This window comes from Lacerta agilis, chromosome 13 (genome assembly GCF_009819535.1).
Source record: "Lacerta agilis isolate rLacAgi1 chromosome 13, rLacAgi1.pri, whole genome shotgun sequence".
Lineage (NCBI taxonomy): Eukaryota > Metazoa > Chordata > Lepidosauria > Squamata > Lacertidae > Lacerta > Lacerta agilis.
The window spans coordinates 29,353,076-29,378,016 of NC_046324.1; the positions used below are offsets into that span (position 1 = coordinate 29,353,076).

The window sequence follows — 24,941 nt, forward strand, 5'->3', positions numbered from 1 at the left end:
AGGTACCTCTGCATGGATTGGAGCAGTCACTCATTGCCAAAGCAGAGAGGCTGAAGAATTACCTGATTGCAGAGGAGGGTGCCTGTTGCACTTCGGCATATGTCGCTGCCCTGGCCTTGCATCCTTCTGGACAAAAGGGAAGTTCAGATCAGCAGCGTGTGCAGAAACCCAAGGGGGGGGGTGGAGCAAGGTCCTCTGAGGGCAGGTAATTATTAATCTTTTACACTCTAAAAGTAGTAAACTGGGGGTGGGGGTGGGGTGGAGATGTAAGAAAAAAGTGTACCTCTATTTTAATGCAGAAAAGGTGTGCTTTGGTTATCTGGAATCTGGGAAATCTAGAGCAGCATTTGTCAGCTTTTAGAAAAAAAATTATTTTCAGAAAACATAATTTGCTTAAAAACAAACCATCATATTTTGCATACCAGAAAACCTGAAACTAGCCTTTCTTACTGGCACCAATAGTTGCTACTATCAAAATATACCATCAGGAAGTGCTGCTGTTACAAAGTGACAGCCTACTACATTGATATCAAATGGATACATAATTAAGGATAGAACAAAAACACAGCTTGTATATATGTAAGCAAAGGTAATCTTTATAATTTCAAAGACAAATTGCATTTGGAAACGTTTTTAATAAGAGATTTGTGCCTGCCTTTCAGGTAAGATCTTATCTTAAAAGTCTGGCAGTCACAAAAGACTCATTGCCAGCAAGAAATCTGGATCTAACTACAGAGAGTTTTCCTGTATTTACGTGTTAAATCTGCTGCAGCAAAAACAAGCAAGGGGTGTATCCAACACTGGTTGTGCTCAAGAGTAGCCCCATTGCCCCGTTCCATTTTTCTTTTTCATTTTTTACTCTGAGTAAAACTTACTCCCATACAACCCAGAAAGTCTTGTGGCATCTGAAAGCAGGGGGGTGGGGGAAGACTGAAGGTTGCTATTGCTCACCACCCCAATCCCCGAGTTCTGCGAGATTCCAGGGAATCAATAAACTGTAGGCCACAGCCCTCACTGCAGGCTTTGCCAGCTTGGGGGCCTCCATATCTTTTGGACTACGATTCCCATCAGTGCCAGCCAGCATGCACTGGCTGTGGCTGATGGGAATCAGAGTCGCAAACATCCGGAGGGCCCTAGGCTGGCACAGCCTGCCTTACTGAGACAGCATAATGTCACCAAGTCAGTGTCTAGCTGGAGGTGGCGGCAGTCTGTAGTTCTGCTCAATTTGCTTGTTGGAGTGACTGAGACAAGTAGCATTGCTTGTGTGTGTGTGTGTGAAGCTTCATTATGATGGCATATTTACAATGCCCCGTTCGGCAGGATACATCACTCGAGTCCTTGTGCAGTTTCACAGACAAGTGACACTTAAGATGGCCTATTACAGTCAGCCGCTGCCGTCTCATTTCGCACTAATTGCTTTCCCAAATTGGATGGGCGCTTCTCTGACATGGAAAACAGTGGCAGAAGTATCATTAATCTGGGACAGAGGCTGGGGGCAGGGGAAGGAGGGGATAATTGCTAGCATGGAGTGCTTTATGGAGTAATTACAACTCTCATGCAGGCAGTCATTCCTAATCATCTCTCCGCCCCCTAACACTTTCCTTTACACTCCAGTTGCCCCACGCTCAGAGCCCTGTACGCCTGCGAGCCTCTGAAAGCATTTTCAAAAAGGGCAAATATTATTCTGCATTTTGAAATGGTTTTTGAGGTGCTAAAACATTTCCACTTTGCACTGCTCACGGTTCTTAATGCGGTAATTTATTGGTTTTCACTGACTTGGTGTTGTCGTTGTTGTTCTTGTGGGTTTTTGGGGTGTGTCTGGATGAGGCCATGAGGCCCTTCCCATTCTTGGGGTCCTGCACCCAGTGAAGGTTAGAACCTGACAAAGGAAGTTGCGGAATTAGTCAGACAAGCTTCTCTGTAGGACAGTGGCCTTAGCCAGGCTTCCTCAACCTCGGCCCTCCAGATGTTTTGAGACTACAATTCCCATCATCCCTGGCCACTGGTCCTGCTAGCTAGGGATCATGGGAGTTGTAGGCCAAAAATATCTGGAGGGGCGAGGTTGAGGAAGCCTGGCCTTAGCTGTCCACTGAAGTGTCCTCATTGGCATCCCAAGAGCTAAATGGCAAAAGCTACAAATAAGTGGCAGGGCCCTCCAGGCTTTCACCACCACCTCTCCTAGCTGCTAGGTAGGAAAACAATGGGAGAATGTATGTGAGCTGAGTTTTGTAAGCAAGCTGGAAGAGGGACACAGAGATGTGCTTGCTCTGTGCTACATCCCAAGCTGTGACTAATGAAGAAGCAAGATCAGTTGGGATGTTATTACTGTGAGACCCTCCATCTTATGCTCAGGTTGTCTCTATGTGTAAGTAATGCCATATATCCTAAAGACTCCACAATCTCTGTTGACCTTCATTCCAAGGAAACTGAACCAGGTATAAGCACCTAGAATCAGGTGCAGAGGAAGCCTCCTCACTACCCGGGGCGGCGAACGGAGGCACCCCCTGGGGGCGGGGCATCCTGATGTTGCATCGTGATGTCACGACGCAACATCTGGACGGAGTGAGCATGCACCAAATCTGGCGCAAGCTCACTCCGCCGCCGGGCCAATCGCTCAGCGGCTCACACAGTCACCGCAGGAGCAGATTTCAAGGTAGTGCTATGAATTTTGCCTACCTGAAACCCTGCAGAACTGCTGCCAGTCAGTGCAGACAATGCTGGTCTAGATAGACGAATGATCTGGCTTAGCAAAAGGCAGCTTCCTCTGTTCCTATTATTAAAAATGAGACAAAAGTGAAATGCAAACAAATTTATAGTGATAATGATGCTTATTATGCCACACTAGCTGAAATGATAGAAATGCCCTAAAGCAGAATTTGCATGGGAAAAATGAGGACACAATCTCATACATGTACATTTCATGTCAGTGACACACCCCAAACGATGATGCAACTTCATACCAGGTCAGAGGCTAATGTGCAATAAAAATAAGCTTTGGGCCAGCACAAATGTCCTCTACAAAATGGCAGTTCAAACCCAGGCCTAGTAATGTACAACCATCCTTTCTTTCACCTTGCTTGAACTTTACAGATGATTCATTCTTATTCTTATTTAGAAAAATAATATTTTTGCCTTTACTCCCAGACAATATTCCATGTAATCCTCAGAACAATTCTGTGAGAATAAGCTAGGCAGTGAAGTAGTGACTGTTTCAAGGCCACCCAGTGAGCTTCATGGACAAGCATGGATTTGAACCCAAGTCCCACTGCAACATTCTAACCACAATACATTCGTAAACCTTGCAATACATTCATAAACCTTGATAACTGTGGAGTTATATATTCTTCACTTTAGATCAATTTAACTGCCATGACCATTTCCCAAAGACTCTTGGGAAATGTAGCTTTGAGTGAGTGTGCCCGTAGATTTCTCTGTTAAATAGCCATACCTTCCTCTCATCAAACTACAGTTCCCACAGCTCCTTAGGAGGAGAAAATAGCCGCAAAACGAATCGTAGTCTGTGAAGCAAATACAGTTGAGTGCCTGAAGGGGGCGTTCTACAATATTTTGATATAGCGGCCGGCCTGAATACTGTATACAGCTCTATGGGTGGGGACGCTCCAAACTAGAGAGAAAGAGAAAGAAGCTCGCCGTGCTAGAGCGTCCTTTTAGGTGGAGGACATGGTGCACGAAGTATAGAGATAAGAAATAGGGACTAATCCATCGATCGAGAACTTCCTGGTTTACACTGAAAGACATTTCAAAATTTGCAATGGAAGGTTGTCCAATATTTAATTCAATGTTAAAATTATGATTCTAGTGTACCCGTGTTTAGCCTAAAAAAAAAAAAAGATAGCGGCCAAGATGGGTGTTTGCCTTAATTTTTAAAACGACCTGCTAGCCAGATCAAATGCACATGTCAATATTGTGCGTTATCCCCATTTTGCTGCTTCTCCTTGAACTGTTCCACCCCAGCTAATCATTAGTGAGCTCCTGTTGCTCGGTCTCAGCTCCTGCCCACCTAGCAGTTCGAAAGCACGTCAAAAGTGCAAGTACAGTAGATAAATAGGTATAGCTCTGGCGGGAAGGTAAATGGCGTTTCCGTGTGCTGCTCTGATTGACCAGAAGCGGCTTAGTCATGCTGGCCACATGACCCGGAAGCTGTACGCCGGCTCCCTCTGCCAGTAATGCGAGATGAGCGCCACAACCTCAGAGTCGGACACGACTGGACCTAATGGTCAGGGGTCCCTTTACCTTTTTTACCTGAGTTTTATGTTTCTCCTCCTTCCTCCCAATCACTTTTCCTTTTGTGCCTTGTCTTTTTAAGAGCATATACCTGAGAGCAGGGACTCTGACAGCTTCTTTTGACCAAAGACCTGACAAAAAAATTATTTATGTAAATAAGCGCAGAACGAGCCTTGTGTTTCACGGACTTACAGACATCTGCCCTTTTAAATTTTGTGCATGTGTTTTCAAGGCCCGAATTAGAAAATTTCCAGAAGGAATTAGAAAGAAGAGCATCCGCTCCAGTCTTATTAAAGTTACTGGTGGTGGGAGGATGAAACACAAACCGCTGTAAAGTTGCACCTGTGCTGAAACCCTTTATCCATTGGTTCCTATGGGAAGCTCGCAGTGTCGTCGTCCCCGGGAAAAGGGAAGCGGAGAAGATAAATTTAGAAAGGCGGGAGTTGCTCCCCGTGTGTCAGTCTACACATTCATTAAGTCTATGCGATGCAGGCGACGGCGCCGCTTTCCGTCAAAAGACCTCGGCGGTGACGTGGAGCGTGTGTGTGCGCGCGCGCGCGCTCGCTGATAGGCGGCGCTGCCGCCGACGCTCTAGGCCGACGTCTCTGTGCGGGCGAGGGGGGCGGTTGCTAGGCTGCGGTCCGGGCCTAGTAGGCCGCAGGGGCGGCGTGGCCGGCCAGGCAGGCAGCCGAAAGGACGGCGAGGGAACGCCATGGCGGCTTCGCCTCGGCCGGAGCCGCGCGGCTCGGAGACACCCAGCAGCTGCGTGCTGTGTTGCGGAGAGCTGGAGGTGGTGGCGCTGGGCCGGTGCGAGCACCCCATCTGCTACCGCTGCTCCGTGCGGATGCGGGCGCTCTGCGGGGTGCGCTACTGCGCCGTCTGCCGGGAGGAGCTCGCCCAGGTGAGCGTGGCCGGGGAGCCGGTGCTGGGAGGGAGGGAGGCTCCCTCTTCTTCGGAGGGCCGCGGCCGGCTCTGGCTTTCAGTTTTACTTCTTGTATCTGTTACCTGCCCTTCCCCGACCCCCGCCCAAGGGTCCCAAGGCAGGTTACACAAAAAGACAAATAATACTATATATACATACAGCCCACTACGCAAATGCTTCTGAGATACCTCTAAAAGGGGGAAATATATAGATATCTGTATCTCTCTCTCACTCACACACACACAGAATAAGATCTAAAGAGATCTGAAAAAGAGAAAATGCCTTTATTTTCAGAACTGCTAAACTGATAATAATGTAAATATGTTTGTGTTATGAGCACTCATTATAAATATATCCATATATTTCTACTTTAATTCATATATTCTAGGCATTTGTTACTTCAGTTTTGTACTATTGAGTGTATTATAAGTAAGTGTAGAATATATATAAGCACTGTGGATGGTATCCAGCATTAGTCATACCCAGAGTAGACTCGTTTAAATTAATGGACATAAAGTACCGGTAACTGGTTAATTGGTTTTACTGGGTCTGCCCAGTGTAGAACTTAGTTTGGTACGGCCCAGTATCTGACATTACGGGTGGGGGTGGGGGTGAAATCAACCCATCATTATTGCAAACAGACCCCACAAAATCAGTGGGCAGTATTAATAATTAGGCCTACCAATTTCATTGGGCCTGATCTGTTGTTTATCACCAAAGTGAAAAAATGAACAGTGGACTTTTGTTAATGTTACCTTTATTTGAAAAAGTAATATTATTATCATCAGTTGCTGGGGATCAACAGTGAGAGAAGGCTCTTTGATCCAGCAGGTCTCTTCTTATGTTCTTAGCTGTTAACCATAATAGGTTGATAAAACCTCCAAGCTCAGAGGCAGTCAACCTCTGAGTATCAGTATCTTAGGTGATGAACAGCAGGCCTGTGTTGTTTATGTGAGGGATCTGTTCTATGGCACTTGCTGTTTCATTTATGCTCCAAAGGGTTGAGTTGCCACCTCTTAACCTACCAAAGAGTATTTGTTGAGCCACAAGCCCCTTCTGTGTATGGGATGAGTTTGAAGTGCATGGACAGCTGCTGAAATCTGTAACTGGGTGGCCGGTCACTTACACATCTCTTCTGTTTAAATGTTCATACAACTGTCTTGTGCAGTCCTCTGGTTTGGAATACTGTACTGTATATAAACAGCATGTTCTTGTAAGAGCCTTGTGACCTTCACAAAGTATTTTCCTTTTATTGTTTTGGAAGGAGAAGCTATGAAGGTCAGTTATTTCAACAGAATAGGATACTTGTGAGCTCTGCATGGGATGTATAACAAACACGTATACACACAGGGGTGGAGTTGCAGACTCACCCTTTTTTGCTTATTTAACACCTCCTAATTCAAGACAAGCCAAACTTTGCAGTAAAGCCTGTTTGGCTTCTCATTCTTCTGGTGCTGCTAACATCATAATTTGGGCATTTAAATGCGTCCAGGCCACAGAAGGCTATGGAGACATGTTGTCTCCTCCTTGCCAACTGATAGGAGTTTTTAATAGGGAGAGTTGCATTCAACCCTGAGGCTGGCCTTGGGTATCTACATACCCTTTGACTTTGAATTACTGTGCTTCTGCCTGTGTAGCTTTCCCTCAAAGAAAGCTTGTATCTGGTTCTCAGGTGGTCTCCAGTATTTCTCTGCCATTTGCTGCGCTTTCGACACTACTTTAAAGCTCCAATTCTGTAGGATTCATGCAATTTAACTGAGATTTGTCCCTAGTTGTGCTCTCTAATGGACAGTTCATACTTTGATGGATGTTGTGGCATCTTGTGCTGGGTAGTACTAGTGTGTTATCGTCGCTTCTCAGCCTATTGGCTAAGATCAAATATAATTGTGGTCCATCTGATTCAAAATCTTTGTACAGTTTCCTGGAATTCTGCTAAAACTGGTTTGACACCATTTTCTTTGTTTCTACTCGCCAGTACCTAAAGCTTCTAATGCAGGGTTAGCCAACAATATGACCTCCAGAATGCTGGACTAAAATTCCTCATTGACCAGCATGGCAAATTGTCAACAGTGATTGGAGATCTGTTGTGGGAGGGGATATGTTTACATGTTCTTTTTTACTGAAAATCAATTAAAAGTATGTTTGTTTTCTTATAAAAAGAGGGTGGTCCAACAACACCTGGAGGGCACCTTTGCTCTTCCTGCTCTCTTGGGTAGTTCTACTAGCCCAGTTTTAACAAATTTCCAGTCCTCCCTTGCTCCTTGCCGCTCCCCTTTCTTGCCAGGTTACATTCAGAGAATCCAGGCTGCCTGAGAGTTGTTTTGAGGTTTCTCTCTGCTCATCTGGCAAAATTGTGAGACAGAAGAGATTCAGTGTGTACATTCTGCTATTGCTCCCTGACCATTGCTGTGCCTCACTGTTCTTACTGATCCTGTTGCTTCAATGCTCCCCTGAATGCTACCAGTGAGGAATAGACTTCATTAGTATCAGGTGCCACATCTTGATTAATCAAATTCTGTATTGGTTATGTACTTAACAATGTGTAGTGAGCCTTTGGGAACCAGCAGTCTCCCTATGGGGATGAACACTAAAATGGGACAGACCTTTAGTCTGGAGGGTGCTGGGTGGGCAATGGCTGCTCTAGTGCAAAGGTGGGAAAGCCATTGACTTCCCTAATCATTGGCTATGCTGGCTGGGGCCGATGGTAGGATTCAACAACACCTGGGAGACCACAAGCTCCCCAACCCTGCTCTAGTGATAAGCAAGTGAATATTCAGGATCCTCCATAAGGAAAAATCCAAAAAATGTTTTAATCTAGGTGTATCTGGTGCATTTGGGGACGTAAGTGAATCTCCCAGTAACAGAACACCACTGGGTGTTCCAGCAGGGAGCTTATTTTGTAGATATGCCCATAAGGTGCCTACTGTTTTACATTCAAGAACGAATGGCTGCTCTCTTTGTCCTCCTTGGCTTCAGTCCAGCAGCAAGTGATATCATTTTTGTTCCAGTTGCAGGAACAGTGTGTTTGCTTAAGGATCAAGGTTCAGTGAGATCATTCTTCTTGGGAGTACCGGTAAATCTGTTGTAGGCATTAGCATTTCCAGCTTATTCAGGTCCTGTACTTTGGGAATGTTTGGGGGGGCAAGGGGAAATGGGACATGCAGTAGTCCAAAAGATACTGACATGGGGTAATAAGCAGGCAGGGGAGAGAGAGAGAGAGTATACCTTGCCCAGGAGGTCATTGCATGACATTGTTGACTTCCTTGTGATCACCCTATTCCATGTGCCCATTCATAAGTTCAGTGGCAGGGAGCTTCAGGGTGTGCCTGTGTCTGTCATAGTTACTTACAGAATGAGAGTATAATACAAAGTACAGTGCTCACTCTGCCATATTATTTCCATGTCTCAGGCAGGTTATTGGTAGTAGAGCCCCTGCTTTGCATGCAGAGAGACCCCGGTTCAATCCCTGATGGCATCTTTAGGTAGGGGCTTGGAATGTCCCAAGTCTCCCTTGGAGAGATGCTGCCTTTCAGTGTGGACATTACTGAGTTAGATGGGCCTGTGTCTCAGGATAAGGCAGCTTTCTGTGGACCTCTCTGCTTGCTTATATGGCATCTTGTGCTAAGTTTCACTTTACATAAAAAGGCTATACCTCTGCCTCTGCTAAAACTAATTTCCCCCAAGAGAGTTGGCAGGTGTGAGAGAGAGTTAACAAGTAAACAGAGGACAAAAATGTCACTGGGCACTTTGTAAAAAGTGAGACGGAAGGAACAGGGGCATGTGGATGGTTATTCCGAGGGCACTAGTACCATACTGAGGAACCCACCATAGCAAACGACCCAGACTTCCTTCTGTGTTTGCCTCTGCAGTGCTGGCAATCTGCCTTGTTCTTTTTTCCTCATCACACCCTATTTTGCCTTCCTCCATGTTCTTAGCAGTGCAGCATCCTGTTACAGCTGCTGCCAAGTACTGGAGTAGATCACTGTGATTCTTTTACCTCGTCAAGCTGTCTGTGCACTGAAAGTGGCTCTTTTGGGCTTGGAATAGAGGGAACCAGAGTGAGATGGCAGGCAGGGTTAGATTGGTAGACTTGGGAGCAGGGGGACCTCTCTCTGTTGCACATTGGCAGCCAGTCCTACCTTGGACATTGGGCAGTATCTATAAAGCTCTGGAATGCTCAGGCCTCACATGTGGGAAAGGCAGCTCCTCCAGTCTCTTCTGCTGAAGACTTTGAGGTTCTCTGTAGATGGTCCCCTGGTGATGACATCAGTGGCAGCCTCTCCTTTATTCAGGAATATTGTTTTGCATCCTGTCCTTTCTCTAGAGAGCTAAGAATAATATTGATAATGATAATTTTATTTTTTATACCCTACCCATCTGACTGGGTTTCCCCAGCCACTCTGAGCGGCTCCCAGCAGAATAGTAAAAACATGATCAAACATTAAAAACTTCCCTAAACAGGCTGCCGTCAGATGTCTTCTAAAAGTCAGGTAGTACCGTAGTTTATTTCCTTGGCATCTGAAAGGAGGGTGTTCCACAGGGAGTTCCTTGTAACTTCACTTCTCGCAGTAAGGGAACTAGCAGAAGACCCTCAGAGGATGATGGGGGTGGAGACGTTCCTTCAGGTATACAGGGCTGAGGCCCTTTAGGGCCAACACTTTGAATTGTGCTTGGAAAGCAACTGGGAGCCAATCCTTTAGGACTGTTGTTATATGGTCCCAGCGGCCACGCCCAGCCCAGTATAATTCAGAACAACCATTGGTGTTTAAGAAGCTTCCTCATACCAGGTCAGACTATTGGGAGCACATGGAGCCCTCTAGCGGTTTTGGACTACAACTCTAGCCAGCGTGGCTGCTTGTCAAGAATGATGGGAGTTGTAGTCTGCAATGTCTGAAATTGACACTGACTTGCAGTGGTTCTCCAGAGTCTCTCCCATCATCTCCTACTTCAACTTTTTAACTGCTAAGGACTGAACTGGGAACCTTTTGCATGCCTAACATGTACTCTGTCACAGAACTATGGTCAGATGGAATCATGGTGGTTAGGTTAAGCTGACAAATAAGGAGTGGCTGAGAAGTATGGACCAAGCCATAGAATTCAGTAACTACATAGACATAGGAGATATTGAAGATTCAGCATTTCGAAAGAGGCATTTCTGTCCCTTGTGGCCACAAAGAAAAACCTGTGGGCAGTTTCTCTTAGTGACAGTGTCTCAGTGGTGCGGTGTAGCTGGCCAGAATCTTGGGACTTGCCCTTGAGTTGGCTCTCCCCCTCAGTAACTTGGTTTGTTCATGAGAACAACCCCCCCCCCCAAAAAAAGCGTTTTCAACAACAATCCTGGTTTATGACTTGCTTGCTTGGATTTTTCTCATGCCCAGTGGAGATGATGCATTCCATTTATTCTTGGAATGGTGTATCACCAGCCAGAGGCACTTCCTCTTACATAATGTTTAAATTGCGAGGAAATGAAAGCTCAGCCGACCGCGCCAGTCCCTGAGGGAGGGGTGAGCAACACACCAATAATCTTTGAAACTGTTTTTTTAAAAGTTCAACTGGAACTGCTGGATAGTAAACTTGACTTATATCATGTGAGCATTTTAGTCCTTCAGAATGGTGGAAGTACCTATGTGATTGGTCAAGTCCTTCGGCAACTGCCTAGTGCCCCCCCACACCCAGTTCTGGGTATTCCTACAAGGAAGTGGTTGCTTAAGTTCTTGGTTTTTGCTACCCACAAATGCAGGACCAGGCAATGAGTTTAGAGAGAAGACTCCCCCCCCCAGCCCCACAATGGCAATGTACCCTCATGGGCATTGTTCTGGGGGCTGCACGCCAGTGGTGGGCAGCGCCCAAGTCAAAGATGGACGTGGTAACTGTTGACTCTTATCATTGTGTAGTGGGCTACTTCTCAGCCATTGAAAAGCCATTGAAAAGGTTTGCCTGTGTGTGCCACACACCTGTGTGTATATACATGTTGTATGTGTAAAGAATATACCCACCCATCCCTCTTCATTCTTATTCTAGTCAAGCAAGCAGCATAGTCACAGTTCAAGGACACATTCCAGCCAGGCAAAAGTCCTTGAGGCAGACACAGAGCAGAACCAATGAAATATGTGAGCTGAATGGAGTCTGCGGTCTGCAAACTACTCACCCCTTTTAAAGGCTGTAATAAATTTGGGACTTGTTTTGGCTTGTGACTTCGTTGAAGCTTTTTTCACACATCACAGCCCCATGTCCAGCCCCTCTTGTTGTACACATGAGGGATTAGCAACCTACATGTTTTGAAAGCGGCAGCTAAATTTCTCAAGGAGCTCATATAGCTTAACTAGCTCATCTGGGTAAAACTATTGATATATTCTCTTCTTTCCTGCTGTGTTCCACTGGCTCATGGGCAGCGATGGTTAATCCTTGTTTAATGTCTCTCATGTGAAAGAGTTTAGAATGTGAGTGCATTCAGCTAAGATTCAAATCTGTGTCTTCCTCATCAAGACTCCACACTTTATCCACTGGGTGTTATCTGCATCCACTGATCACCACTCCAAAATCCACCCTATGGATATCAGCTTTTAGGACTGGGCCGACGGAACAACATCGCTCTGTATGTATCATCAGTCATGGGGACAGCAAGCCCTCTAACTCTCCTCCTTGTGTTCTCTGTAGGTGGTCTTTGGGAAGAAGTTGGCATCCTTTTCAACTATTGCACTCAACCAGTTGCAGCATGAGAAGAAATATGACATCTATTTTACTGATGGAAAAGTTTATGCTCTCTATAGGTAAATCTTCTGCAGTTTACTCCCCTTAGGTAAATTGGGCAAAGTGTCCCATCCCAAAAAGGAGCACCTAGAACAGGGGTCAGCAAACTTTTTCAGCAGGGGGCCGGTCCACTGTCCCTCAGACCTTGTGGGGAGCAGGACTATATATTTTTTTGGGGGGGGGGAATGAACTCCTATGCCCCACAAATATCCCAGAGATACATTTTAAATAAAAGGACACATTCTACTCATGTAAAAACACGCTGATTCCTGGACCATCCATGGGCTGGATTTAGAAGGCAATTGGGCTGGATCCGGCCCCTGGGCCTTAGTTTGCCTACCCATGACCTAGAAAATAGCCATCTATATACATTGGTTTCCTCTTGAGGAATCTCTGTGGCAAATCCTGATTCATGGCACCATGGGGTTTATTCATGTTTCTCTTGCTTGGAAACATTGGCCTATGTGGTGGATGATTCAAGATAGTATTTAAAAGTGCATCTTGGTCAGCCTTAGTCAAGTGGACACCTAGCAGATATTTTGGACTAGAGCTTCCATCTGCCCTAGCCTCTTGGAGTTATAGCCCCAGACCCCTGAAGGGGACCAGGTTGGTGAAGTCTGCCCTACCTGAGAGACTGAGGGCAATATCTGATGAAATCTCAAGAAACCAGAATGGGAGCTCAGTTGGATTTCCATGGCCAGGGGGTGGGTTTTCAATTCCTAAACAAGAAGGGCAAACTATGCAAAACAAGCATTTTAGATTTTCTTGATGCTGAGTCTCTGTGTGTGTGTGTCTGTGTGTTCGTAAGTGATTTATATTGAACATTGCAGAAGTATGCACTAAGCTATTTTGGATGCAGGGAACCTTTGGCCCTCCTGATATTGCCCAGAATCCCTGCCCATTACCCAGAATCCCTGCCCATTACCCATTCTTGCTGGGGCTGATGGGATTTTTACATCAGCCGCATCTGGAGGGGTTCTCCACACCTGATGTATACAGTGCCTTTCTCCTCCTGCTGGTGCATTAATTAAAAGGACAATGTGCAAAAGGGGAAACTAGGGAATAGCTCCTGGAGGAGCTAAATTGTGTCCTCTTGCCTTTTTTTTCTTTTAGAAAGCTTCTGCAGCACGAATGCCCACTGTGCCCAGAGGCCAAGCCATTCGCCACCATTGTCGACTTGGAGCAGCACATGAGGAAGCAGCACGAGCTCTTCTGCTGCAGACTGTGTGTGAAACACCTGAAGGCAAGTAGTTGAGAGTCCTCCAGGGTCTTGGCCTTCCCAGTGACATTGCTCTTATTTGAGGTCAAGGAGTTAACAACAAACATGTTTCCTTGCATTCTAGATCTTTACCTATGAGCGCAAGTGGTATTCACGTAAGGACCTTGCCCGGCACAGAATCCACGGGGACCCCGATGACACGTCTCACCGCGGCCACCCCCTGTGCAAATTCTGTGATGAGCGCTACTTGGATAATGATGAGTTATTGAAGCACCTGAGAAGAGACCACTATTTTTGCCACTTCTGTGACTCTGACGGGGCACAGGAATACTACAGGTTCGTGGGCACAGCTAGAGCGGAGCCCCAGATGGGAGTTTGCCTGTGGCTAATCAGTCTTAAGGTTCTTGATGCAGCTGGCCAACTCAGAACCAGGTGCTTGTGCCCAGGTTCATAAGAAGAGACAGTGGTCAGGTTTGGAGGGCTAGCAGCTGCCGTGAATTGTAGATTCTTTTGACAGATGACTGCTCCTGAGGCAGCAGGAGAGGTTGGGGATGAAACTAGCCTACCCTGCACTTCAGTTACAGAACCCTTGACTGAATAAAATGGGTGAGGGTTTACATGTTCTCTGCTTCATAAGGAGTCAGGTTGAATCAAGCTTGGGAGTCAAGCCAGCTTCCACCTCCCCTGGTGAAAATGCAGCTAGAGACAGCTGGAAAAGTTCCTTCCTTCCTTCCTTTCATGAATCACTTCCAAGAGAGCACCCTAAAAATAAGCATTTACTCTCTCCTCATCACTGTTGAAGGTTGACCACAGTGCTGGTTCTTTCCTTACCACACTGCGGTCACCTTCAAAGGACACAACTAGCTTTGCTCACAAGCAGTGTAGATAGCAGTCAAGTTGTCATTCTTGAGGTTCAGAGCTGGCTTTCTAACGTGCTGGAAATTTACAAAGCTGGGGCACACAAGGAGAACTCTTAACACTTTAGGCCTGGCTGTTGACTGATCATGCATATGTATCCTTTGAAAAGTCTTGCCCTGTTAGAGCAATGTTCTCTTCACTCAGCATTCTCTGCAGGAATCCCAGTAACCAGTTCAGTGCAATGTCGTCCTCCTAGAAATTGCCCAGGGGTATAAATCCTGCCCAGCCCAATTTAGAGTGTTTCCATTTTCTCATCTGTATTTGTCACCACAGACTTGGGTCACATCCACACCATACATTTGAAACACAGGGCTTCTTTACACACACACACGCACACAGCAAATAATCCTGGGAGCTGTAGATTACCCCTTACAGAGCTACAATTCCCAGCATCCCTATACTATAGTTCCCATTATTTTTTTAGAGGAAGCAATGTGCTTCAAATCTGTTATGGTATGGACTTTCCAGGTACTGAACGGAGTCCACAGATAAGCTCACAGTGCATGCCTCTCCTCTGCCCTTTTTGCAGCGATTATGAGTACCTCCGGGAACACTTCCGCGAGAAGCACTTCCTCTGCGAAGAAGGCCGGTGCAGCACCGAGCAGTTCACTCATGCCTTCCGGACTGAGATAGACTACAAAGCCCACAAGACGGCCTGTCACAGCAAGAACCGGGCAGAGGCCAGGCAGAACCGGCAGATTGACCTCCAGTTCAACTATGCGCTGAGACATCAGCGGAGAAATGAGGGTACGCTGGACTGGCCAGGCAGGGAAGGGCTGGCTGTTTCAAAGGACAGAGGCAAATCGCTTTGGTGTTTTTCAGCTGTGTAATTATCATGGGGTGTTTGCATATTCTCTTCTAGCCTAGAAAGAAGCACTGGAGGCAAAAATCATGTTGGTTTTTTTGGCTGTGATTTTGTAGGAAAACGGCATTCCATTGCAGAGGTGTCCCTAGCAGTGAACTAACCGGCCAAATTTTGGAGGCATCCAAGATGAAGGGGGGGGGGGTGGAGGCTGGCTTTAGGCTTGTGTTCTCTGTTTCTGTCAGCTTTTGGGCTAATTAAGTGCAGAGCTGATCTGATAGAGGTGGATGTGTGGCCATGCAGCAGAGGCAGAAGCATATCCACCACTGGCATTTTCCAAGCAAGTGCCACTAGCAGGACTAGGACAGAGCACAGAACAGGCAAGAAGTATAACACTTCAGCATCCCTTGCCCAAAGCATGGTGATTGGAAGAGCCCTGGTAGTATCATTGCCTCCGATTAGAAACTAGACCTGTAAGTCACAAAATACCTCTCCCTACATTGACATGTCAAGCCTAAGGAGCACCATTTCAGTTGCAGCAGACACATGGCCTGGATTTATAAAACTAAAACAAAAACCCCCCAAATCTCCCCAAATTGGTTTGAATGTCCCTAATTTGGCTGGGGGCAATTAGCAAGGCTTTGGCTGAGACAAGCCTATGATCTATCTGATGCTTGTTCCTAGCACATCACCTCCATTGTAGCCTATCCTATTCTATCCTGTCCACACACACATTCACACTGGTGACTGATCCCATACAAGGTGGAAAATAGCAGTTTGAAGCTGACTGGCCCCGTATCTTCCTTGTCCTAGGTGTCGTGGGTGGCGAGGACTATGAAGAGGTTGACCGATACAACAGGCAAGTGAGGGGAGGCCGGTCAGGGCCACGAGGAGGGCAGCAAAACCGGAGAGGCAGCTGGAGATACAAGAGGTGAGTGACCTTCAGCCGGCCTTTGGGTGTCATCTCAGGGTGAACAGGGGTGTAAATCAGGATGTGACATGTACTGTCCCCTTAGTTTAAGGATGCAGTCAGAGCTTGCTGCCAGAATTGGACCACTGTCACGCTTAGCAAAAACCAAAGACTCAGGCCCAGGCAGGAAAGGTCAGTGCAAAGGAGGGTGTGTTGCAAAACCCTTTTTTCCTATTTATAAAATCCACGTTCTGCTTTTTCTGTTTTAAGATACCCCACATGCAGCTTACGATGAAAGCAGTGGAACATTGCAACAACCTATTGTACTTCTATAACACACCTTCTATACATAAAACAACTTATAAAAATGCCTGTCTAAGAAAAAGAAAAACCAATAGAAACCATGTGGGTTTGTTTAGGTGTTAAGGACAATGAGCTGTGCTGAGCATTCTATTTGCGTGAGGCTTTGGAGATGTGTTGCTTTTGCCAGCAGGTGGCAGCACCAAGCTGCCTCTGGCTTTTATCTCCCCTGGAGAAAGCCCAGATTCTGCCAGTCCTTCCGTTTTTCCAGACTTCAGTATGTTATCTCAAAATCTAGCATAACTTGTACACCATCTTCTACGAGAACAGTATAGCATGATAACCTTTGCAGCAGCCTTCACCAGCCAATGAGGCAGTTCTCTCCCCTGCTCCTGTATGGACCAAGCTTGTTGGGTGGGCGGGGCCAGCTTGCCAGTTGCCATTTGTCACTATGACAAGTGACTCATTTCCATCCATGTGGTTTGGAATTAAACTCTCCAGGTGCAGCACTTGAAGCGTGGACAGTCAGCTGGTTGTTGGGTATGCAAAGCAGTGCATGGAGCTGTAGGCAAGCACCAGCAATCAGTGCATGGGTCTTTGCAAGTGCCACTAATCAGCTGATTGGCAGTGCCTGCAAAGCCCTTTTAACTCAGCCTGAATGGCAGGTGGGCATGGCTTGGCTTCATGGGCCAAGAGGGGAGGCTCTGTTGGCCTGATTAGCCCCATGGGCTGGAGGTTCCCAACCACCTGGTTTATAGAGGCAGGAGACATGCCCCTTTAACTCTGGCCTTTCTTGCGCTGCACTGTTCAAAACCCTTGCAGGGAGGAAGAAGACAGAGACATTGCAGCAGCTGTCAGGGCATCCGTAGCCGCCAAAAGGCAAGAAGAGAAGAAGCGGGGGGAGGACAAAGAGGACGGCTCCCGTGCCAAAAAGGAAGATGCAAAAGATCTGGACATGAGCACCTCCAAGCGGGGACCAAAACCTCCAGCCGATGTGCCAGGTGAGAGCGGCCTCTGAGGGCCGGGGTGGGCTCAACACCAGGCAGAAGAGGGGCCATATCTCAGGTTGCTTGCTAGAATACAGTCTCTTAAGTTAGGCCTGCCTTTCTGTTTTTCCTCCCAAGCTCCCAAGGAAACTGCTGCAAAGGCTGTTTTGAGCCAAGATGACTTTCCTGCCATTAACTCGACAGCAGTGGGCTCTGTGCAGAGGTGAGTTTTTGATGTAGTTGGATGACAGAGTTGGAAAGGGCCAAAAGGTCAGGCATATCACCTAGTTTAAGAGGGCAGGGGGTCTCCATCCAAAGCAAATCCCTTTTCCTCATTCACCAGTTACAGAATCATGGAATTGTAGAGTTGGAAGGGACTACGAGTGACATGTAGTCCAACCCCCTGCAATGTAGGAATCTTTTGCCCTAGGTTGGCCTCTGCCTCTATGTCTTGTTTCAGCTTGATCTGCAGGCTGAAGAGAGTCTCACTCCCCTGTTAGCATCCAAGGCTCCCAAATAAGTTTCCCATTCTATCCTTGGGGCTCCCCATATCCTTCATATATCAAATTCTGTGTGGTTTCAATGAAAACAGTTCAGTAGACCACCTCTTTCTTGGTGGGTTTTTTGCTGCATGACGGGGGAGGTTTGCTTTTCTATACGTGGCTTTCTTCTTGCAGCTCGGCCCAGCCAGCCTCGGTGAAACTAGACGAAGAGGACTTCCCAAGTCTCTCTGCCTCCTCCTCGACTGCCCCCACGGTCTCATCGGCCATGTCCTTGACCTACACGGCCACAGCCAGGAGGTCGGCCTTTCAGGAGGAGGACTTCCCGGCCTTGGTGTCCAAAGTGCAGCCAAACATCAAGGCGGCCTCGACCCTCACCTCCGCCTGGAACTGTAGCTCAGGCAAGAGCATGGTGAAAGCTGTGCCGACCAGCAACTCCAGTGCCAGCCAACCGACCAGGAAGGCAGTCCCCAGCAGCAGCGGCAAAGCCAGCAAAAAGAACAAGGCTGCCCTTTGCAGTGACGACCAGGAGAGCGGCAGTGGCCTGACTAGCCAGGAGATCCGCAGCGCTCCGACCATGGTCGACGTCTCCTCTCTGCTGGTGGCCTCAAACTCTCAGACTTTTGTCAAAGTGGGCAAGAAGAAGAAAGTTGGGGCCGAGAAGCTGAGGGTGGCCTCTCCCTCCATCTTGCAGGAAGCACCACCTCCTATCCCTTCTGCGGAGAAGGCACTGGAAGCTGAGCAGGTGCCAAACTTGCCTGCCAGCGCTGATGTATCAGCTATTGTGAACGGTCACTCGGAGAAGTGTGTGGGCACTTGCAATGCTTCTAAAGAGCCCCCTGGTTTGAATAAGCCCCCAGCAGCCAGCCAGACCCTGCTGCCTCAGGAAGACTTCCCAGCCCTCGGAAACTCTGGACCACCCCGAATGCCTCCACCCCCAGGTAAAAGGCTGCAGGCTTCATTCTCAGGTTTTGAGAAGAATTGTTCCTGGGGTGGGTGAGTGTACTGGGTGTGTGGGTGTGTGAACAATCTGTGTACTACAAAAGAGCTGGCTATGTATGCCATTGGTACAGGATCTGACTTGTTGTTGTCTCCCCCACTCCCCTTTCCAGGCTTCAACTCTGTGGTGCTGCTTAATAGCCCCCCACCACCTCCGGGACTGTCAGTGCCTCTTAGCAAACCACCCCCTGGCTTCACTCCTATTCCACCCACTAGCATCTCGGAGTCTGCCCCTGTTCCTGTGAAAGAGTAAGTAGTTGGCTCTTGTGTGTTGTGGTGTTGCTGACTTTCATCTTTATGGAGTGGCTGTTACATAGGTCTTCAGGTGTCCCCACCCACCCTCTGGTATAGGATGAGGCCTGCAAAAGAAGAGGGCCTTCTCTGATGTCACCTCCATTATGGGAAGCTCTCCCCGCAGAGGACTTCCTGCCACCTTTAGTTTTTCCAGGCTTTGTAGATATAGGCTTGGTTTGCACATAACATTAAACCACAGTTTAAGTAAATATTGGTTAATAAAACATGGTATGGTGTTCTGTGCAAATCCAGTCTAGTGCCTTAAATATAGTTTATCATTGTTGTTTTATTTATATGCCACTTAATACCATCGTTTCTAGTTATATTAACTATAAACTATAAGCCATGGCTCGTTGTTAGCTTACTGTTGTTGCCTCTGAATCTGGGCAGTATTTTAGTTTCATACACTTGAAAAAATCTGGCTTTTAAGTCCTTGTTGCCTTTTTATTTATTATGTTCTTATTATGGTTCTTTAGACTTCTGTTATTCCTTTTTTTAGTTGTGTTTCGGGGTGGAGGTGGCATGTTCTTATGCAAACTGTCCTTGGAGTTTTTATGGAACGACACTAAAAATATTTTGCCATAAATAAATATCCAAGGTGGCGGTTCCATAGAGGTTAGGGACTCTTTCTCAAACTTTTGATAGTTGAGGCACATGCTTTTCAAATTCAGAATGAGGGCGTGGGTAGGGTTCTTCCTCTTCTTGCATTTGAAAAGTGTTACTGTCTAGAGCCATCTGTCCAAAACTGATGCGCTAGCAGATGGGGCTGTTGAATCTTATAGTCCAAAAGGGGACCAGGTTGGGGGATACTGTTCTGTTGTGTGTAAGGTAACAGCCACACCATAAAGCAGTATTACACTATTTGAAGAGTCATGGCTTCTGTCATCTTGGGAACTGTAGTTACCCCTCACCATTCCCTGCAGCAGCCTTAACAAACTACAGTTCCCAGCATTCTGTGGGGGAAGCCATGTGCTTTAAATGTATGGTGTTGATGTGACCTTAGAGTTGGAATTGGCCCTCTCCCCCTGTGCTTCTGCTGCCTCTCAGGAAAGTGGGATTGTGTGATTCAGGCACACCTGATGCTCCTCAGCACAGGCAGCTGAGAAAGGTATGTGTGCCGGAAGAGGGAGAATCAGACCAAGAAGAGACAAACTCCAGTGCTTACGGATGAAAGCTATCTATCCTTGTTCCTCTATGCATTTCGGAGTACAAAACTCCAGGAGCTTTAAAAGCTTGCAAATCCTTTAGAACCAGAAACAATTTTTTTCCTCCCTGTGTTCATTGCAAAGATGCAAGGAAAAATGTGTTTACAGCTGTTTTTTTTAGTTCCGGTTTACAAACAGGGTGTTTCTGGTTCTAGGGAATTTGCAAGTGTTTCAGGCTCCCTCCTGAAAAAAGAGTTTTGTGCTCTAAAATGCATAGAGTAACAGCAATATTTCATCCGTAAGCACTGGAGCAGAAAGTCACACAGGGCTGCAGCTGGCAGCTTTCTCTATGGGTTGATAATTTAGTCCTGTTTTTCACAGTAGAGCAGCAATTTTGCCATGTTTCAGGAATTTGCTGTGGCACACCATTTAGGAATTACTGTGGGGAGAGGGAAGCCTCAAAGGGGGTTTGTGGTGTCATCAGAGCAGTAACCATAAAGGAGTGTGAAGAGCTTCTCCAGGGAGCATCCTCAACAAGACATGTTTGCCTGTTAACATCCAAGGATCCAGCTCAGATCTTGCATTTTTCCTCCCCTCTCAAAACAGGCCAAAACCTTGTCAGGGACCCTATTTGATCCTGGATAACTTCCAGCAGCGGAACATCCATCTAATCCAGTCAATCAAGGAATTTCTGCAAGAAGATGAATCCCAGTTCAACAAATTCAAGACATATTCTGGGCAGTTCAGGCAGGTGAGCAGCTGGGAGACCCCCTTAGATACACTTGCAAGACGATTCTACTGGAACATCCAGTGGCACATAGTTCTTCCCATGAGTGGGCCTGGGCTTGATGTTAAGCTTCTGCATGTTTTCTAGCACTGTTTGGTGAAGTCATTGGTGGCTTTTTGTGGCTTATGGTGGGGTAGTGAGGTCAGAAAGCAGTGTCTTGTATCCACTGGAATCTGAAGGCTGCTCAGTGACATTGCCCTGGGCTCCTTTGGGAGGAAGGGTGGGATATACATGTATCATTCATAATAATGATAGTGCCAGCACTTTGCTATCCCTAGGAAACCTGGATTCTGTGGTGAATCCCATAGCAAAACTACAGGGAACCAGGCAGAGGGCCTTCTCGGTAGTGGCGCCCGCCCTGTGGAACGCCCTCCCGTCAGAAGTCAAGGGAATAAACAACTACCTGACATTCAGAAAACACCTAAAGGCAGCCCTGTTTAGGGAAGTTTTTAATTTGTGACTCTGTATTGTATTTTGATATTTGTTGGAGGCCGCCCAGAATGGCTGGGGAGACCCGGCCAGATGGGCGGGGTATAAATAATAAATTATTATTATTATTATTATTATTATTAGATCACTTACCTCTTGGTCACCCTACCCAGGTTGTGGAGTAAGTTAGCCTAGTCCAGGCATAGGCAACCTTCGGCTCTCCAGATGTTTCGGACTACAATTCCCATCATCCCTGACCACTGGTCCTGTTAGCTAGGGATCATGGGAGTTGTAGGCCAAAACATCTGGAGAGCCGAAGGTTGCCTATGCCTGGCCTAGTCAAACATGGGGAGACACTCCCTCATCACCTGAAAAACAAGACCAATGTACTTTTGGTGTACCAAAAGCAGGCCTGGAGAGCTGTTCTGGACCTGCTGCTTTTGAGCAAGTTTGTTTATATTAATCTCCCAGGGCAGTGGTGGAGGCTCTCCAGCAAGGGAGCTTCCTGTGGTTCTCTAGGAAATGTACTTTCATGTTCCCAGATACTGGAAGCACTGCCAATAAGATCTGCTTATAGGAGCAGTCGCTGTCAACGTTGCATCTTCTTTCATGCTCCAAGGGGTCCCTATGAAGCTGGGGTTGGGGAAGATCTCCCTAGTGATTTATGTGGTATCTGCAGGGGATTAACTATTTGCACAAACATTTTGCTCAGTCACCTTTTCAGCAGGGACTTCAAGGGATCTAGGTGACTCTGCAATGTCTTGATGAGCATGGGGTTCTAGTAAATCATGAGCAGACTTGGGCTTGTGATTTAGTACATTTTTATAAATGTTCGCGGGGGGGGGGGCGGGCGGCAGGATTTGATAACTTTTTTGCCTCCATTCCACACATCATTTGCATGAGGGCTGTTTTCCCAGCCTCCTCTTGTTTTCTGATTGTCCAATGTCCTTCCCTCCTTCCCCGCCTTTCCAATCCAAGGGTCTGATTTCTGCAGCTCAGTATTACAAGAGTTGCCAGGAGCTGCTGGGCGAGAACTTCAAGAAGATCTTCAACGAGCTCCTTGTGCTGTTGCCGGATACGGCCAAGCAGCAGGAACTGCTTGCCGCTCACAATGACTTGAAGGCCAGGCTGGGCTCCTCCACTTCCCCCATTGGTAGATCCAGGAAGAACCGGAAGAGCGCCTGGCAGACAGACTTGGGCTCCGACCTCGACTGTTGCGTCTGCCCCACATGCCAGCAGGTGCTGACCCAACAGGACCTCCTTTCCCACAAAGCCTTGCATATGGAGGAGGAGGAGGAATTCCCCTCCTTGCAGGCTATCAGCAGGATCATCAGCTAGCTGTTCCAGGCAACTAAATAAAGCCAGTCTCCATCTTTTAAAAATGGCATTTCTTGGAAGGCAGGCTCTCAGAAGAGTGTAAAGCAGCCGGCTCTGTGGGCAGGCAGAGGGAGTTTGTGGAAGGTACTGGCAAGCTAAGGGGGTTCCTGGGTGACAACGGGCCTCCTGCCACAAAAATGGGCTGGAATTGCAAGTTCCCAGTGGGTGGAGCCTAGTTTGCCACCACTGTTGATGAATTAGCTAGTTTCTGACCTTGGCACAATACGGAAATATGGGCAGGGAGGGGTTGTCTTCATTTGTAAAAAATAAAAAAATGGGAAGGTTACCATTTTGGTTGCAGAAAGCCATTGAGAATGGCTCAGAAGCAGTCACACATAAGATGTAAGTTGTGTAGGCCACACAGGATGGGTGTTGGGAATGTAGAGCTGGGCAAAAGTGCCATGGCAAGTATGGATTTGGGCCTCTCTCTGGCCCACTCTTGTCTCCCACCCCAATTCAGCTCTTTGGATGAGTTTCTTCCATCGACAGGGATGGAACTTCTTAAGAAAATATCTGCATCTAGACTTCAAAGCATTTTTTCTGTCAAGCTTAAATGTTTCTCTCCAAGGAAACCCAGATTTGTTCTGTTAAAACTGCATGTAGGTTTAAAAAATGGTATTCAATGCTTTTTCTTCTCTGTGTAAAATGTGCATTTCTGCCTTTGTGATGCGAGTTCAGTTATTTCCATTGTCTTTGAGGAATCTGTGCTGGCTTAGATCAGCCAGTGGTTGGCTCATTAAATGCTGCTCCACATTGACCACCATCCTATGTTGCCATCTGATGCCTTGAAATGCAAGCTTCCTATGAGTTTACCTAGAAGCAGGTAGGAGAGCGCTGGCCAGGATCTAAATTCCACCCTGTTGCCAGGGAGAGCTTCCTCCTTTACATTATCTCCACAGGGTAAGCAACCTCAACAGCTCCTTGCAGAGACCTTTCCTAGTGGGCTACCTTGTAAGTGAAATACACTCACCAAGACCAGAGAAAGACCAGCTGAGAGTGTGCAACCTCTTGTTCAAGTCCAGGAAGAGAAATTGCAAATACCGGTACTTTGGCAGCAGGTAAAATCTATCCCACCAAAAAACAACCCTTCACATAGGAATCGGTACATGAGGACAGCTAGTTTAGAACTTTCTCCCAAATCCAGGTTTGCAGGAACATTAATTTTGCATTGTGGGTGGGAGAGGTTGCAAATCAGTCATGCCATTTCCACCAGCCTGTGGTATGAAATGGAAGAGTCCGACCACCTGCTGAACTGCTTTTCCAAACAGAGATGTTTTTTCTAGTTTATCTGCCACCTTGTTGTAATTGCTCAAGGCTTGATGTAAGCAGCCTTTCACTTCAGTATTTTCAAGTAATTATTGTTTTAAAGATCTTGTGTCAGTATGTCTTTACTGAATCCACCTGGCTCTTGAATAAAAAAAATGCTTGGCACAATTTAGCAGCAGTTCTGCACAAGCACTGCTGAAATGGGGGGTGTTACAAGAACTCTGTTTGCTTTAGAGGGGTGGAAGAGATCTAAACCAGGCTTCCTCACTCGACCCTCCAGATGTTTTGAGACTACAATTCCCATCATCCCTGACCACTGGTCCTGCTAGCTAGCAATCATGAGAGTTGTAGGCCAAAAACATCTGGAGGGCCGAGTTTGAGGAAGCCTGATCTAAACCTTGGATCATTCCAACAGTTTTAAGAGAAAGTTGCCTAACTGTTACACATCCAGGCATGGCCCCAGAGATCATCGTTAAGTCCTGCATGACTGAGTCAAGATTATCTTGAGGTGGTTTTGTTAAGTACTACTTGACTAAAACTAAGAATATAGGGTACTTTGGACCTTTCCACCACATGTACAGTGTACGTTGGAAAGGAAGGCAGGGTCATGTTTCCTGTGGCCCCAGCAAACACAGGAAACAAATACACACACTTCCCACAAACATGGGAAACCTGCAGAGTTAAGACTCCTCCTGGTTATGTGGGAGACCTATGGCCCCTTTTGGACGAAACCAGAACGGCTCACCAAATGTTCTCACTGATCCTTTGATACATCTAGCTGTATGTCTGTGCTCATTGTGCCCATCAAGAAGAAGTTTGGGAAGCCCCATGTAGCAGGTAGAGTGCTCTCCCCCAGAGCAGTTCTGTCTGCACTGGCTTATTGAGGGCAACCACAGGCATCCCACCTGAGTCCCATTGGAAAGAGTGAAATAAAATCAGGCAGCTGTTCTTGGCAATTGTCTTCCCCTCTTTTTCTGTTTTAAAGTGCAGAAATAGTGTGAAATTGAACATACAACTGGCTCAGACTCACAAATAAGTTTCCAGCTCATGATAGATTTTGCTAGCTGGTCTGCTGTGCTTAAAACTTCTCAA

General features: G+C 46.8%; 1 protein-coding gene across 1 annotated transcript; it reads left to right on the plus strand.

Moving 5' to 3' along the window:
- Nucleotides 1–4,845: 4,845 nt before the first annotated feature.
- ZNF598 (zinc finger protein 598, E3 ubiquitin ligase) lies at nucleotides 4,846–23,346 on the plus strand. Its single transcript, XM_033168056.1, has 12 exons — nucleotides 4,846–5,146; nucleotides 11,825–11,937; nucleotides 13,031–13,160; nucleotides 13,261–13,472; nucleotides 14,584–14,801; nucleotides 15,670–15,787; nucleotides 16,889–17,067; nucleotides 17,191–17,275; nucleotides 17,730–18,493; nucleotides 18,665–18,800; nucleotides 20,597–20,741; nucleotides 22,185–23,346. The coding sequence occupies exons 1-12, from the start codon at nucleotides 4,958–4,960 to the stop codon at nucleotides 22,542–22,544; spliced, it is 2,649 nt and encodes an 882-aa protein (XP_033023947.1). The 5' UTR covers nucleotides 4,846–4,957; the 3' UTR covers nucleotides 22,545–23,346.
- Nucleotides 23,347–24,941: the final 1,595 nt, after the last annotated feature.

Coding starts and splice junctions, on each gene's coding strand:
- ZNF598 (XM_033168056.1), top strand. CDS start 4,958: ATGGCGGCTTCGCCTCGGCCGGAGCCGCGCGGCTCGGAGACACCCAGC. Junction 18,494..18,664: donor CCGAATGCCTCCACCCCCAG/GTAAAAGGCTGC, acceptor TCCCCTTTCCAG/GCTTCAACTCTGTGGTGCTG. Junction 20,742..22,184: donor ATTCTGGGCAGTTCAGGCAG/GTGAGCAGCTGG, acceptor TTCCAATCCAAG/GGTCTGATTTCTGCAGCTCA.